This window comes from Oryzias melastigma, linkage group LG14 (assembly GCF_002922805.2).
Source record: "Oryzias melastigma strain HK-1 linkage group LG14, ASM292280v2, whole genome shotgun sequence".
In the NCBI taxonomy this organism is placed as follows: Eukaryota; Metazoa; Chordata; class Actinopteri; order Beloniformes; family Adrianichthyidae; genus Oryzias; species Oryzias melastigma.
In genome coordinates this window covers 5,104,087-5,120,066 of record NC_050525.1, presented here as the reverse complement: position 1 = coordinate 5,120,066, position 15,980 = coordinate 5,104,087, and the positions used below count along the sequence as shown (strand labels likewise).

The 15,980-nt window shown below is 39.9% G+C and overlaps 1 protein-coding gene across 2 annotated transcripts in view; it reads right to left on the bottom strand.

Annotated features, from left to right (window-relative positions):
- Nucleotides 1-15,980, bottom strand: part of LOC112138056 (Down syndrome cell adhesion molecule homolog) — a 107,731-nt gene that overhangs the window by 36,094 nt on the left and 55,657 nt on the right. For both annotated transcript variants that reach the window (XM_024260622.2, XM_024260623.2), the window contains exons 4-6: nucleotides 4,153-4,299; nucleotides 2,603-2,881; nucleotides 2,167-2,442 (exon numbers count right to left, since the gene is read on the bottom strand). In XM_024260622.2, coding sequence (XP_024116390.1) covers nucleotides 2,167-2,442; nucleotides 2,603-2,881; nucleotides 4,153-4,299 — 702 coding nt within the window. The remainder of the gene's footprint in view (nucleotides 1-2,166; nucleotides 2,443-2,602; nucleotides 2,882-4,152; nucleotides 4,300-15,980) is intronic.

Below are 15,980 nucleotides of genomic sequence, written 5' to 3'. Positions count from 1 at the left end.
GATTGAAAGTTAGACACCTCTGGTCTAGAGTATGGATAGGTAACTCCAGGCCTTCAGGGCTTCAGTGTCTGCATGATTTCCAGATATCCAAGCCCTACTTGTGACTGATTACCTGGTTCAGGTATGCTCAGCCAATTAGAACATACCAGGGCAGGGTATGTTGGAAAACATGCAGGAATGAGGCCCTCGAGGGCTGGAGTTGTTATTGCTGGTCTAGAACTTGGGTTTTGAGAGGTAATGTCCAAATCCAGGCCTTGAGGACTGATGTCCTACATGATTTCCAACTAACCTGCCATTTAAGCTGCTTATTTGCTAAAACACACCTGATCCAGGTACTCAACAACAGATAAGGTTTCTGGAAAACCAGCAGGAGGCCCTTGAGGCCTGGATTTGGACACCCCTGTTTTAGAGGAACCTGCAGGCAGCTTCGGCCCAAGTTAGGGCTGTGGTAAGGAGCAGAGAACTCCTCCACTGTGGGAAGTAGATATTTGTCGGGAAGGACTACTTCCTTTAGCTGTGCATGGGTTCACATTAGACATTTTCTTTTAAGAGGACAGAAATTTAGGGAGATGCATCAACTTATGTCATGATGTATGCTTTCAGGAGCTTCTTTTGCTCTGCAGTTGCACTGCTGCAACAATAAAAGGGCCAACCAGGAGCCTGGATAACTGGGAGTGCATCGAAACATACTGTAGAAGGGCTCAGTGATAGAAAGATGTGAGAGTGGTTCAAGTTTATGCATTACTGAGAATCCCCAGGAAGAGGAAAATGCAAAATCTGGGAAGTTTAACTCAAAAGGTGACTGGAGAAATGGTCTTGAAATTATAGTATTTTTTACTGGCCACTACTATGACTTTAAGATAGCCATTAGCTCGTATACAACCTCCTCCATGCCAGCACTGCCACGAGCACTAAACGTAGCAAAAGTGTGGAGAGCATAGAAACAAAAAGCAAGTGAGGAAAGCTTTCAGTTCATTTTCTTAATTCATGTCTGTTGAAAAGAAACAGTTTAAAGTCAAATTATGCTAAATTTTTACTTTGTGAGTATTTTTTTACACACACAGACATAGTAAGTGTTACTGTTTTTGTCAACCAACAATCTAGATACAGTTTGTAGTTTCGTTTTGACCTTCCCATTTTTCTTACTTTCATAAATCAGAAGGTGAAAGAGAGTACATTTTCTTTTATTTAAAACTATTGATAATGTTAATGTGCGTCAACATGCACCCAGCTGTTTTATATCACTTGGTAAAACAATGTGTCATCTTCCCAGCTTCGATCTTTATTTAGATATACCGTATATCTTCCAATCGTGGCCAGTCTGCAATAGTCACCAGGTTCAACAGATGGTCTCTAAGATCCGTCCATCTTCCCCAGTTCATGCACAGTTGTGCAAACACCGGGCATTTGTGGTATTTGTGTTGTGTAGCAATGACAAAGAAACACTCATTCAGTTTAGTGTTAAAGCTTTGTGCGGTGGCATACGTCAAAGAACATTCTGGTGAGGAATCTGCACCACATTTTTGGGGTGGATATACTAAGCGTGTCTGAGACGACTGTGGAAAAAGGAGCAACGAGCGAACTGATTTCCTGGTGGAGGAGCAGAGAAAGAGAGACGAATCAGAAGAATTGGTCTGAACATCGACTGTTGAGAAAAGACGGAAAGGTGGGCATGTTTCCAGAAAAATGATTCACGTGAAGGCAAAGAGGATTTTTGAGACAGAGACTGATGATGCTTCAAAGAGAACAGAAACGTTCACAGCCAGGGCTAATCAGAACAACGCTCTCATCATTTCAATAAGTCCTGAAATGTTCATTTGGTGTTATCGGTTTTCTTAACCAAATTTCACAGCCAAATGAATCCATCAGCCATCATTGATGGAATAAACACCTGTCTCTAATAAAAGCTCCCAATTTTTTTAATTAAACACTGGGGCTTCTATTTTAAGATACATGGTATTAAACTCTTTTTAAGATCCAATAATGAAGTTTGTTTGCCTTCAAGATCTGCTTCTAATATTTTCATGAGCTTAATGAATCAAAGTTGAATTAGAGATAAATACAATAACATAATCATACATCAATTATTCTTAATTATTAGTATATTATGCATAAAATGACAAATAAAGTGCTCTCGCACATGCATCTCTAGCAGTGAATTCTCACCTTCCAACACGACTTGAACAAAGTCCTGGGCAGACATCTTGCCATGTCTGGCGAAGCACTGATAGGCTCCTCCGTCACTCTTGGCCATTCCAGCCATGACCAGGTTTTCTCGGTTTTGGCCTGTCATGCGTACGCTGTTACTGGGGTAGATGAGCTCTCCGTTGCGGTACCAGGACAGCTGGTACTCCTCAGACCCTGTGACGCCACAGGACAGTGAAACCTGGCTTCCCACGCTGCCCTTCACCTTCCTTGGACTCACCGTCACCTTCAACGGCTCTGTGTGTAAGAGATGTATCAGTTTAGATATCACTGAGCTTAAACACAATGAGAAAAAGTGTAGCTTCTTCTTGCATTCTGGTAGCTGATAACGTTAGAACATGAAGAGAGAGAAGCTGCTCAGCTTAAGTCGAAACATCAACACAGCACAAGAACTGACCTTTTACTATCAGCCTGCCAACCACCTCGGCATTGCCGTAGCTGTTCCACACTTCACACACATACGTCCCGGTATCGCTGGATTGGGCTCTCTCGATGAGCAGGCCCGTCACGCTCTGTCTGAACCTTGTGTCTGGCTCCAGTGGTCGGTTGTCTTTTAGCCAGCGGTATTTGGGAGTGGGATGACCTGAAGCTTTGCACGGCAACTCTACCCGATGAGCAGCCATCACCTCACGCCGCTCAAAACTGTCCAGGATGTGGGGCGCAGAGTTGATTGGATCTGTAGGGGAATAGGATATTTCAAATTGGTTTTTAGACGCTAAATGAAGACCAGTGAGTTTCTATCAGCATTTTGAATCTCATTCCAAACAATCCACTTTGGGTAAAATGTGTCCAATGTTTAATGGTTGGTATTTGTTGAGTCAGCTATACTCTAGGTTTAATGCAGTTAAAGCCTCGTCTCTAGAGAGGTCAGTCTAAAGCAGAGGTGTCAAACTCAATCGCACGGGGCCAAAATCCGAAGCTGATAACCAGCTAAAATATGAGCTAAATTAGCCAAATTAGCCTAAAAAACAAACAAACATACAAAAAAAGCTTAGGCTCTTGAAACTAAGAGCTTTCATTGTTATAGAATACAACACACATAAACAGTTGTAAATCTAAATGGAACAGTAGATGTTTATCATGACATCAGAGTGAACAGTACTTTTGATTGGCAGAGACTAAATTCTTATCAGTTTATGTGGAATATTTAGCTTTGAGCATTGTCAAGATGTTTTATATTCATAGACTCAACATCTACAGTTGGCAAAGTGGGTTTAAAGTCCAGAAACAAAACCGTGTTTTTTTTATCGATTTTTCTCCAGTGACAAAGTTGTTGTTTAAGCTAGCAAATCAAAATGTAGAAAGATAAAAACACAACATTTGAGATGACAATAAAGAGGCAGTCTGCCTCTAACGCTGTTGGTTTAATTCCTTGCTCACTCGGTGATCTGTCAAAGTGTCCCTATGTAGTGATCTGTCACAAAGTGAGATGAACAACATCAACAAGAATGGAACAACTGAGAAAAAAAGAAAAACTTTTGAAATCTGAAGTAATAAAAGTCAACAAACGGTGAAAGTAAATAATGACAAAAAATAATAATAACAAAAGATGCATAAAAATCAATCAAATCCTAACAATGCAGCTATGATGTTGTGGTACTGCATGACAGTGTTGCAGTTCAGTGCAGTGTTTTTTTTTTCTTTTCTGTGCATGCACCAGTCCTCCCGGATTATTCCAGTATCCTCCCACACACCAAAAGCTAAACTTAACTGTCTGTGTTTGGTTTTGTCTGTTTGAGATCTGTGACTGTTGACCCGTCCTGGAAACTCTGCAGTGGAAACACTCCAGACGGGAGGAAGGAGGTGAAGACAGTGTATGGATGCCATTTGGACCAAAGACATCTGAATGTCTGAACATCTCTGAGCTTTAATGTAACGTTTGTGTTGAGATCAATACCACAGCATCAGAAATCGTGTGCATGTTTGTGAATAGTCACGAGCTCTCACCTGACACAATGAGACGGGCACTATTGGTCTGTCGGGTTTCTCCCGTGTACCGATGCCGCGTCATACATCTGTAGTTGTACAGCCCGTCTTCCATCTGCACATCCAGGATATAGAGGGCCCCCGTGGATGTTATTAGAAATCGCGACACTGTGAAGAAACAGGCAAAGAAGCAACAGTTAGGCAATGAGATAAAAAAGCTGCATGGTGGGCTGAGATGGGCGGTAGACCTCTGGTCAGAAGATCGCAGGTTCAGTTCCCATCCTGCCCGTGTCGAAGAGTCCAAGACACTGAACTCATATTGGTCCTGGTGGTTATAGGTTGGCGCCCGTGTTTAGAGTCAGTGTGTGAATGTGTGTGGGGGTGAAGTAAGAAGTAAAGTACTAGATTCATGTACGCCATTGACCATTTTGGGCTCTACAGCCTTCAGTCAGCATGTCAAAAGGAAAGCCACCTCAGGAAGAAGAAGAAATCACACGAGATGGTGACGACTCGTTTTCAAGCTCAGCAGTGATCATTGGTGATTTGTGATAAACTCTGGATATCCGTTTCCTGGGTATTCGCTCATCTGAATCCAGACTCCAAACATGCAGCAAAATTATTTAAAGTCGATGAAAGCAGCAGCTCGGACACGTATCTCCTGATGTCACCCACATGTTTTCCTGCGCCGTTCGCTCTGCTCTTCTACGGCACTCTTGTGGAGTAAGAGTGTTTTCTATTGGCTGCATTTGCATTCAGTTAATATGATCATCAGATTGTTGTTATTTTATTCTTACACACAAAGAGTGATGATTACAAGAACCTGAGCATGCAGTATTTAGTGACTTTTTTAGACGTAGCCGTAGCATCACAGGCTAGTTAAAAGAAAATGATTTCTCATGTTCATCATCTGTTCCAGAGCTGGCCTGTTTGTGAGGAAGACTCCAAGAAACCAGGGAGACGCCAACATTTTGGCCTCTGGTCACAGGAAATTCCCTTCTATTGACATCAGCATCAACAATTTAAAAAGGTCAGGGATGAATCTCTGGCTCTGCCCCCTCCAAGCTTTGAAGAGCTGATTGAAAGAAGCGCCTCTGTTCCACAGCGCTTCTGCGTCCTGTGTGAACTAGGCATTATCCAGTCACAAAATTTCAATTTTTTTAAACTTAGGCATCAGCCTGACAAGTTTTCCATTTCAAACAGTGTTCACGTGTCTCATGAAGATCAAGCTTCAGTTACATCCTGCTGTTCTGTCTTTACAACAGGAGGAAAGGAAAGCTGAGTTGTGTTCACTTTTGTGCTCTGAAAACACAATCGTATGCGCCAGACACGACGAAAGCTCAGAAAGTCAATATTGGAATCTCTTAACAAATATTTGCAAGTCAAGTGAGGTTTGCAGCTCTGTGATGGCAGTCACCAAACATCTGCTGCAGCCCATTTAGCTCGGAGCGGCCCTGACAAGCCGCTGTGTTGTGTATCCGTGTTACACAGCTCGTTATCGTGTAGCTCATTGCTCTTCTCTCGCTCTCTCAGGGGAAACTCGGTGTCTCTCTGTCAGGCAGGTTCCCTCTCCGTTCTCTGTTCCAGACCAAAGTGGGGAGCCCATGCAGATCACAGGACGGCCGTGCCTGCGCGGGGCCAATCACGCTAATGTTATGCTAATTCAAATGAGCGTGTGGAAGCAGACAGAGGTACTTAATATTTATGAGGAGCGATGTGTGCTGTAAGCGCTGACTGCTGGAGTATTTCATGTGACAAATGATGGAGAGGCCTATCTGTGATCAAATGAGGCCACTATGTGGAGGTGGGGGGGGGGTATTCCAGCGCTACTGCTATACATATCATGCACACTTTATGGGGTGTTGAATTACCCTCATTTAGAGCTGTCATGCTTGTTTAACACCCATTAGGCCTGTTGGTGCAAATGCTCAGAGTTTTTTATCTTTCTGCTGCTCTCATTAAGGGGGGGGTTGGCACTGTGAGGACTTTTGTGTGGATTGGCAGATCTTTACTGACCACAGGTTTGAAGCTCACACCAGATAATCGGCTGTCTAAAAAGTTTTGAGCTGTCGCCATTTCAACTTCCAAAGATCTCTCAAACTGATCTGCAAAAGTCTTCAGGAGGTCTAAGACATTGTGAGAGTTAAAAAACTTGAGTACTAGAGGAAAACACCAGCTTTTCCAAAGAGGAAGGCTCTTTCAAAACTTCTAAAGTACTTAGTCTCCAAAAGTGAGGCTGAAGTAGACGGACTCTCGTCAAATAGTTTTATAGAGCACACGTTAAAGTCAAGGCCCAGGGGCCGGATCTGGCCCTCAGACTAAATCTATCCGGCCCTCCAGATCATTTTATTTTATTGTTATTAATGGCCTGATGTTATCTTTTATCTTGCGGTCATTTTTTACTTGTATAATTTTGACAAAATATTTTACTATGGAGGGTAAAATATTGAAAGTTATTTAAGGTTTAAATTGATTTATTCTGGAATAATATTCCTGCCTTTTTATTATTCAGAATTATGCTAAAAAATTAAATTTTTAAAGTTTTGAAAATTTGCATTCTTCTAGCTTTTTGGACAATTTTGGCATCTACTACGATTTTATTGAGGCTATTTTAAAGTTTAGCTAAAATTTCAGCTACATGCTAGCTAATTTAGGCTTTTCTTTCTAAGGTTTTAAGGCTGTTTTGGAGTTAGGCTAATATTTACACTTTAGCAGTTTTGGCTTATTTAGGTTTTTTTCATTTTTTTTGTTTGTTTTACTTTTTTTTTTTTTAATTTAGCCATTTGTTTCAGCTACAAGCTAGCTATTTTGGCTAACCTAAGTTTTATTTTAGTTTTCTAGGCTAATTTGGGATCTTCATCTATCAGCATTAGCATCTTCAACGGCCAAATTCATCACCCACCTGTGTACACAGATCATTTTCCTTGTAATTTGGTTGTTCATGTGAACACCATCGGAGCTATCCAGCCGTAAAGTTTTGATCCAGATTCCAGCTCAGACGAGATAAATAAAGACGTTCGTGGATGTATTTGTCTTCAAAGAATGGAGCGGCGCTGGAAGATTGTGGCTCACAGATTGTAGTTTTTTTTGTAACAACTGATTCATAAATAAAGACATACTCACAAATACAATCTTACCCTTATTTATTTATTTGTCCTTCATCAACAGAAACAAAAATCAGTATTTCCATCAGAGTGAACCTATAACTCTGAAAACAATAAAGATAATAAATTAGAAGTAGCAAAATGTGAAAAAGTGAAATCATTTTTAATGACAGGTCTTTCTCTGAAGCTGCAGATATTTGTTTCTAGAGAAACACGTTTCTGTTTAGACTGTCTTCTTTTAGAACCTTGTGGGATTTTTATTCATTCTCTTTTTTTATTTGAGCTTCATATTGTTTTACATGTTTATTTTTCATTTTGTTACTTTTTATTCTGATATTTTCTGCATTTATGTTTTTTCTATAATTTCTATTGTATATAATTAAAACTTGTTGACTTTTTTTGTTTCTTTTGCACACACACGGATAGTTTGGTCCTTGTTATGACTCATGGAGTTTACAGATGTATTTGGGTCAGACAAGAGGTCTGCAACCTGAGACCCTTCGTCCCTCAATTGAGGCTCTTTGGCTTTAAATAAAAAAGCTAAGAATTTAAACTTATAAAACATTTATAGTTAATATGTTTTACTTAATCAAGTTTTGTCATTTATATTTTGAATTTTAACATGTCAGATAACTTAGAATGGTAAGAGTCGGTTATTATTAGAATAAGAATGAAGCACATATAGATTTATTTAAAAAAAAATGATTATACACCAATATTATTATGTTTATATTCAATGGTAAAATGGATGGTCCTAAAATTGAAAAAACATCATGACTTTAATGCTTATTTGACAAAGGGTTCATTTTATTTTATGTTGCTGTCAAAAGTAAAAGAAGTTAAAATGGTTGTACCAAGAAAATTATATGAATTCAATTATAATAATTATTTAAAATATACTTTATGTAAATAAATGGCTACAAAAACATAGATGAAGTGTATTTTTCTGAACAAGGACTTTGCGGCTCTTTCTCGGCTTTGTTTCTTCAGAACCAAAGACCTCTGGGTTGGACTGTCCAGGTACTGCGGTGCATCCGAGGAGGAGCATCATTGCAGGTGAGAGACAGATCCCTTCAGCAGCAGAATCTGTGAGAAGTGGATTTATATTTTATGAGGAGACACTCAGTGATGTAATTAAAGTGAATCTGGAGCTGAGTAGAGAAGCTTGAGCAAAAGCTGACACAGATGTTTACTTTGCAACGCAAACTCAGGAAATCTTCCTGTGACCCTTGATTTGAAATCAGGTTTTAGGATGTCAGTTCATTCTAAGTGTTTGTCCGATCTGCTGACACTCCTCTGCAGAATCATCCGCATGTGCTGCTGTCGCGGTGCGTGCAGAGTGTCCAGGCCTCGCCCAGCCTCTTGCAGCAGCCGCACCTGCCTGTTAGGACGATGCAGCACACTCCCTTCAGTCTGCATGTGTGTGTGGGACTCAAAGTGTGGCTTGGTTTCAGCGCAGCTGCCTGCGGCTCTGTCAGTCCTCTCTTGGCTTCTCGGCCCGCCCAGCTGCCCTGGCATCACTGCTCTGGAAACACAAGCCCCCTTCTGTGAAAGCGCTCTTAATAGCTTCAGTTAGCGCCTGCAGAAGCCAAGCGGAGCCTCAGAGCGACTCTTTGTTCACTCTCGGTTTCTTACAGCAGAAAGAGTGAAAATCATCCACATGCAAACATGTTAATGCGGTTTGATGGACCTGAGCCTGCTGCTGGAGCGCCACCCCCAAACCCAGAGCTGCAGCTGAGAGGAGCAGCTCGACTTCAGCATTCATAATTGAGATATGAGTGGAGGAAGGATGAAACGGGAGAGGGAGGTGAAGGAGAGAGACAAAAGAAAAATAAAGATCAAGAGGGAAAGAGCACCTCCGGGATACAACCCCTCCCTGTCATCCTAAATGACTTACAAATTGGCTTACAGCCATGCGCTTCCACTGGGGGAGGAAAGGAGACTCAACTTTCATATGCTAATTCATACCACGGCTAGGCAGAGCAATTATCAAAAAAAGTGTCAGCGCTGTCTGTTTGACAGACCGCAGCAGGAGCCCCCACCTCCTTCTGCGGGCGCCTCCAACTGTCTGCTGCTCCTTCTGCAACAGTAGTAACTCACCCATTCCCAAATACGATCAGAACCAGCGTGGATTTCTAGCACTGAATCACGTCTGCAGCCTTCAGACGCTGCACGGTGCCTGGTGGGAACCAAACCATGGGAGCCCAAAGGAAGCCGCCTCCATTCTGCAGCTCTTCCTCATCCAGCGAGAACCAGGAGACTGAACCTTCAGCTCTAAAGATGGACGAATTGTTCATCAACACCACTATTTATCAATCTCAAAGAACTAAAACTTAAAAACTTGATAGATAATTCAATCTTAAAATTAGTAATTATAATATGAGATTTTTGAAATGAACAAATTCAGAACAAAAATGAGGGAAAATAGTGTTTCAATGTAAAGTATCAGATTATGGAATAATCTTGAGAAATCAATGAAAGAGTCACATTCAATGAATACAATAAAACAATATATATATAAAATATATATATATATATTTTAGGCATTTTATGTCTTTTTTATTACTTTTGTTGTTTGTTTGGTTTCTGTTGTCTTTTGTCCTGACAATATGAACTATAAGGACATTGGAAAAATATATTTTATTTGTATTAATTTATATTTTGTTGTTGTTTGTTTAGTTTTTGTTTTTATCAGCCACCTTTTCCCAAAAATTTATTGTATTCATTTTTGTATTACAAATAGATATATCTGGTTAAAATAGTTTGATTTTGTTAAATGGGGCAGAGATAATATGTTTTCTTCCTTCTGTCCCCTTTTATTGTCACCAAGGTCAAAGATAGTAAGTAATTTATTGTTGTGTGCTTTGAAAATGAAATAAATAATAAATCTACAGCTAGTTTTATCAAAAGCACTTCTCATAGGTAAGGTAAATATTCCAGAGACAAAATGAGTCCTCCTGCATGTCCAGAAGGCCTGGTGGAAACATGCACTCATTTTGCGGTTGACATTCTTGTTTACACAAACTCCTCACTGTAAACACACCACAGGTTTCCCTCTTCTTCTTCACAAAATGTACCTTACTGAATATGCAACACTCTTAATGTCATCATTCCACATGGAAAAGTTTTATTTTATCTTTCGTTGTTTTTTTTACTCTAAATAAGGTATACTTGTCTTGCTACTCTATTGAAATGTGTGGAATCTTTGGGGAATTTTTTTCTACTGATACCAGAGGAACTGTAAGGTTTGTATAATCTTAACCCAACAGATAAAGGTGGGGGCTCGTGTAAGCCGTTCTATAAGGGAACGTTTTCTTGTAGCTCCTCTGACCTTGTAGTAGTTGCCATGGTAACATCCATCCGCTGTTGAAGCTTAGAATGGTCTTTCAGTTTTTGGTAGTTTTGGAGGAGTCAGACATGCTATTGATGTCCAGTGGGACTGAAGGGAACAGATGCAGCCCCCCTTCTCCTCATGAGCGAGGATCTTGGACCGACGGCCCGTCTGGACGGGAAAGCAGTAGAGTCAGCGACACAATGCAGACATAGAAAACCGCCTCCTCATCTCATGGCTGGCACTGCCCCCCGCCATGCAAGCGTCTTAGAGTGCATCAGCGAGTGAGCGTGGTCCTGTCAGGCTCCCAGCGTAACCTTGAACACCCAGAAATGGAACTCACACCTCTCTGGACCAACAAGCTGACTGTCAGCATTTTGCCCGCGGTGAGCGTTCCCCTTCAGACGCTCCGCCGTCCAGAGACGTCAGAACGGCTGTCAGCCCGGATTCCACCTGATCAACATTAATGGAACCGTAGCTGATGTTTGAGTCCTCCAGATAAAAACCGTCTGCCTCACTTTAAGGACAGCTGCTAGGGTTACCATGACGATACGTCAGCTCGGAGAGGACGTAGACGGGGGGAGCAAACAGCGTCCACGTTGTTTCTGGTTTGGATGCTGCATGGAAACAGTGAGGAGGCAAAAAAAAAAAAGCTTTTTCAGCTGCTTTCATGAATGAAAGACACTACACATAAATACAACATTTTCCTTTCAAAAAGTGATATTTACTGGGGATCTAAAGAGGGATGTTTCCCTCAATTACTTGATTTATTAAATAGCTAAGTCTCACTACGGCAGGCCGCACCTTTGCTGATGAGGGAAAAAATAGATTTTTAGATGCATCAAATATGATCCATAAATGATTCTGAATCATTTTATTAACATTAAAAAATGAATCATCAAAAAATGATATGATTTAACCATTTAACACCTCCAGGTAAAGGCTGCAGTGTTTATGTTCTTTGATTTATTGTAATTTCTTCAATGGGTAACACAATCAACATTATTCCAGTATATTGTGAAGGAGAAAAGCGGCTCGATGAGCCGCTTTTCTCCTTCACAATATACTGGAATGACGTTGATTGTGGTAGCATTTGAAACGTTACAGTATGTTAAAGGTTTTGTGTTTAAGCGCCACCAGCGGCGCCTCAGTTGTTAAAGGGTTAGAGTAAATGTAACGAATGGAACTAAACGTGAAGTATTTTTCATTCTGACATTTTTAGGAGCACACAAACATGGCCGACCTTTCAGATCTCATCATCCGACTTCACCTAAGTGTTTTGGTAAACAACGCCATACGGGAAAGAAACTACATCAAATTTGGACAAAAATATGCTTTTTATTTACTGTATTTTCCGCAGTATAAGTCGCATTTTATTTCGTAGTTTAGCCATTGGCGTGGCTTATACTCAGGAGCGACTTATCAGTGTATTTTTTTTTTTTTGCCATAAATAGGCTCATATATTTGTTATTTTCCTATTAGCAGTTTTTGTCCTTTAGCTGTTGTTTCCTCTAACAACCACTAGAGGGCGCAGTATCGGACTATAAGTATTTGCTACTGACAGTAGGAGAAAAACTGTCAACCATGATAGTTTTCCTTTTAAACTTCGATATTATTTTTATACAGATCAAAAGATTAGTTATATTTTTATTTATTTGTTTTTTATTGAGTTACACTGGTGGATTTGTTCTGATACATCAGGCTTTTCTCCTTGAAGTGCGACTTATATATGGTTTTTCTTCTTGGTAAGACATTTTTTGCTCTCACGACTTGTGTTCTGGTGCGATTTATACGCCAGAAAATACGCTAAAAATTGTGTTTTCTGTTCCTATTTTAGTGCAGTTGCACCAATTGGTTGATGTCTTTCAAGAAGAACCACACACTTGGAAAAACGCTGTTTGACTCTAAAAACACACATGAAAGCCTGGGGAGCGGAGCTCACTAGCTGGCTAAGCTCTCCACCAGGAAGCCAGCTAGCTCTGTGATGGGCTGGCGATCTGTCCGGGGTGTATCCCGCCTCCACCCAACACTAACTGGGACAGTTTCCAGGAACATAGTGGCCTTCGAGGTTTGAGAAAATGTTCATGACAAAAATCCTCACATCGAGCGGCCATCTTCATTGTTTATTTCTACTCTTTGATCTAGTCAGTGAAAATGTCAGGTGCCCAAAACTGAGTCCCTGATTGGTTGACGCACAGCGTCAAGCTCACCCGCTGCTTAAATCGCGCCGCGGCAGATCATGTCTTAACATTGAAACTTAATGCCTCTATCGGTGGGAATGCACCGTGAGGGGGACGCACCAAAATAACAGGGAAAACTAAGACCTTACTGTGGATTATCAATGTAATTTATTCCAGAGTGGCGGGCCAGATTAACTGGTTTAACGAGCCGCATATGGCCCCCAATCTGTAGCTAGCCCAAGAGTAAAGAGAAACATTGCTAACAAAATGCAGATCTGGGATGCATTGAGAATTGTTTCATAGTCGAGATTCCCACCTCTACTGCTGATTCCTGAAAACTTTCAGACGATCCAAACTGAAGAAGAGGCTGAATCAGTCCTGACAGCACACAGAAGCACAACTGCAGTGTAACAACCCCTCTGTGACAAACTGAGTTCAGTTCATCCAGGCTGAAGACATCAAACACAATCAGGAGCTCATCTGTGTAATGTTCATCTGAGAACAACTCTGTGTGTTTCTGTGTGTGATATTGTTATTTAATCTCAACCAGGACAAGGGGGGGTCAGAATAACTGGCCTGTAGGTCTGTCATTCCAGGCTCGGCTCTCATGCTTCTTCACTGATGTCTGCTTGCAGATCTAAAAGAACCTGAAAAGTCTCTTTGGTTCTGTCATTTCTGCACCCACGTGTCCACAGCGTGTTCACTTTTGAAACAAAGTAACCCTTCTACAAACACATCCTTACGTGGTTATTAATTACATTTCCTGGATAAACATGTGATAAGCTGGGTGTAAAACTGTTGAATTGTCGGACGGTTCCCTGGAGATTTCATGGGATCAGTCCTGCCTCCGAAAAAGGCAATAATGCAGTCCTCATCTGTGTTTTGTGTTAATTTGCAGTGGCAAGTGGAGCAAGCCATGCTGCTCTGTGAGTGAGGAGGGGGGGATTAGATAATCAAACAGTATGCCACTTTAAATAATCTCCAGCTCCTCTGGGGAGGCGAGACTTAAAGCCCGAGCCCTTCTGCTTTAATTGTCTGATTTTCCCGTCATTACAGTTGAGGGCCTCATAATTCAGGCTCATTAAATATTCAGGAGAGAAAAGAAGGTGGACCAATGAGCAAAGGAGGGGGAGGAGGAGAGGGAATGAGGGGGAGGGGGGACGCTGTGGTGAGTCCATGAAAAGACACGTGGCAAGTCAAGGCCCAGGGCCCGGGGGCCGAATCCGGCCCTCCGGGTAATTACGTGTTATTAAATGGAACTTTATTAATATCATAAGGGATAAATCCATTATTAATATTAATGGACCAATGTTATCTTGTGCTTATTTCTAACTTTCTAAATTTTGTCAAAATATATTTTTGGATAATAAAATGTTGAAAGTTATTTAAGGTTTAAATGGATTTATTCTGGATTAATATATCTATCTTTTTATTATTAATAATTAAGTTAAAAGTTACAGTTTTAAAAAATGGCATTCTGCTATCAAACTATTTTGGGATATTTTTAGGCTATTTTGTTGTTAGCTAATATTTTAGCTACATGCTAGCTGTTTTGGTTAATTTAGGCTTTTTTCCGTTTTTTAGGCTATTTTGAAATTTTGCTGTTTTTTCAGCTACATGCTAGCTGTTTTGGCTAACCAAAGTTTTTTAGGCTAATTTGGCATTCAACTAATATTTTATTTACTTCAGCTATTAGCTTCAGCATTTTTAGCTATCAATTTCAGCATCTTCAGTGGCCAAATTCGACTTAAAGCATTCACACTAGTATTATTGCAGGTAATGCTATATATCTAGTTCATAATTATGTTAAAAAGTTAACAGTTTTAAAGTTTTAAAAATGTAGTTTTACAATGTTCCATAAATGTTTATCCTGTTCGGCCCGTGACCTAAGGTGTGTTTTGGATTTTGGCCCCTTGTGTGATTGAGTTTGACACCCCTGATATAAGAGATTCATCATTGCGAGGAGTCACAGAGTTGTGTTTTTTTGGTTTTTTTATAAATAAAAATGCAATGAAATGTATTATAAGAGGGAAAAGAACAAACGGTGAAAGAGATTTGACCATAGAAGTGCTTCCACGATTGTGGAAGACCCGCTGCAGCACCAGCAGACATCAGCCATGTTTTATCTGCAGTCTGTGTTTATGACACATCAAAGGAAAACATGCAGCAGTCTCGATTGTATCCTAAAAGAAAATTCCAAGCTGCATCCAGCTCCAATTGGCTGAGCAACATCCTGCCACCAAAACTACAGACACATTTCTCTTTGGTTATATTGACAAGAATTAATGAATTCAACTCTGATCACTCTCAAACAATTGCTTTACCCTACAAACAGAAACAAAATCTAAACCAAAGGGATGCCATGACTGGAAAACAGAAGTAGAAATAAGAAAGTGCAGCAGTCACAACACAAATCTTTCCTTTGGATGTTTAAAAAGATCACTTAGTTTGGACAGAAAGCCTTTCTTGTGGATAGGAGCTGTCTGTGGTGCTGATTCAACACTTTCCCGTTAAAGAAAAAAAATGTGATAAACAAACTACTAAAATGAATCAACTGAAGGGTTTAACTAGAACTCGACATCAGAACTGGATTAAGAAGGTTCTCCTCATAGATTTAAGCATTTCTGACTTTGTCTAAAAAAGGAGCTGAGAGGGTCAAACTACACTGAATAAAATGAAAGATTGGATGAAATAACTAAAGTTCTGAAATGTGTAAAATTTAAAATGATTATTTTTCATCAAATTAAAATTTTGAGTTAATGGTTTACTCATCTTAAAAATGTAATTTGACAGTAAAATAATCATTTTAAATGTAATATATTACAGAGTTTTCGTCATTTGATACATTTCCCTTTTTACAGTGTACGACAGGTTCTAATATTTACAAATAAAGGATGACAATGAGCAGCAGTTAGATCTGTATTTTCACTAGACGTCTCTGATAAACAACAACAAATATATATATATATGTATGTGTATATATATGTGTGTGTATATGCCTGAATTTTTCAAGTTACAAACCTAGAAATATATATATCTAAAATTTATATATATATAATTTAATTCATTTCATTTATGTATTTCTTTTTTCCCTGTAGAGATATTTTGAGGGTTCAGGTATTGAACATTTACCATCAATAATTTTTCTCTTTCAGTCTGGAATCAGACAGAAGAAGGGTTTGATTTAATCAAAGCCGTCTTTGAAAACCTTTTGTTGTTTTCTACTGATCTCTGTGC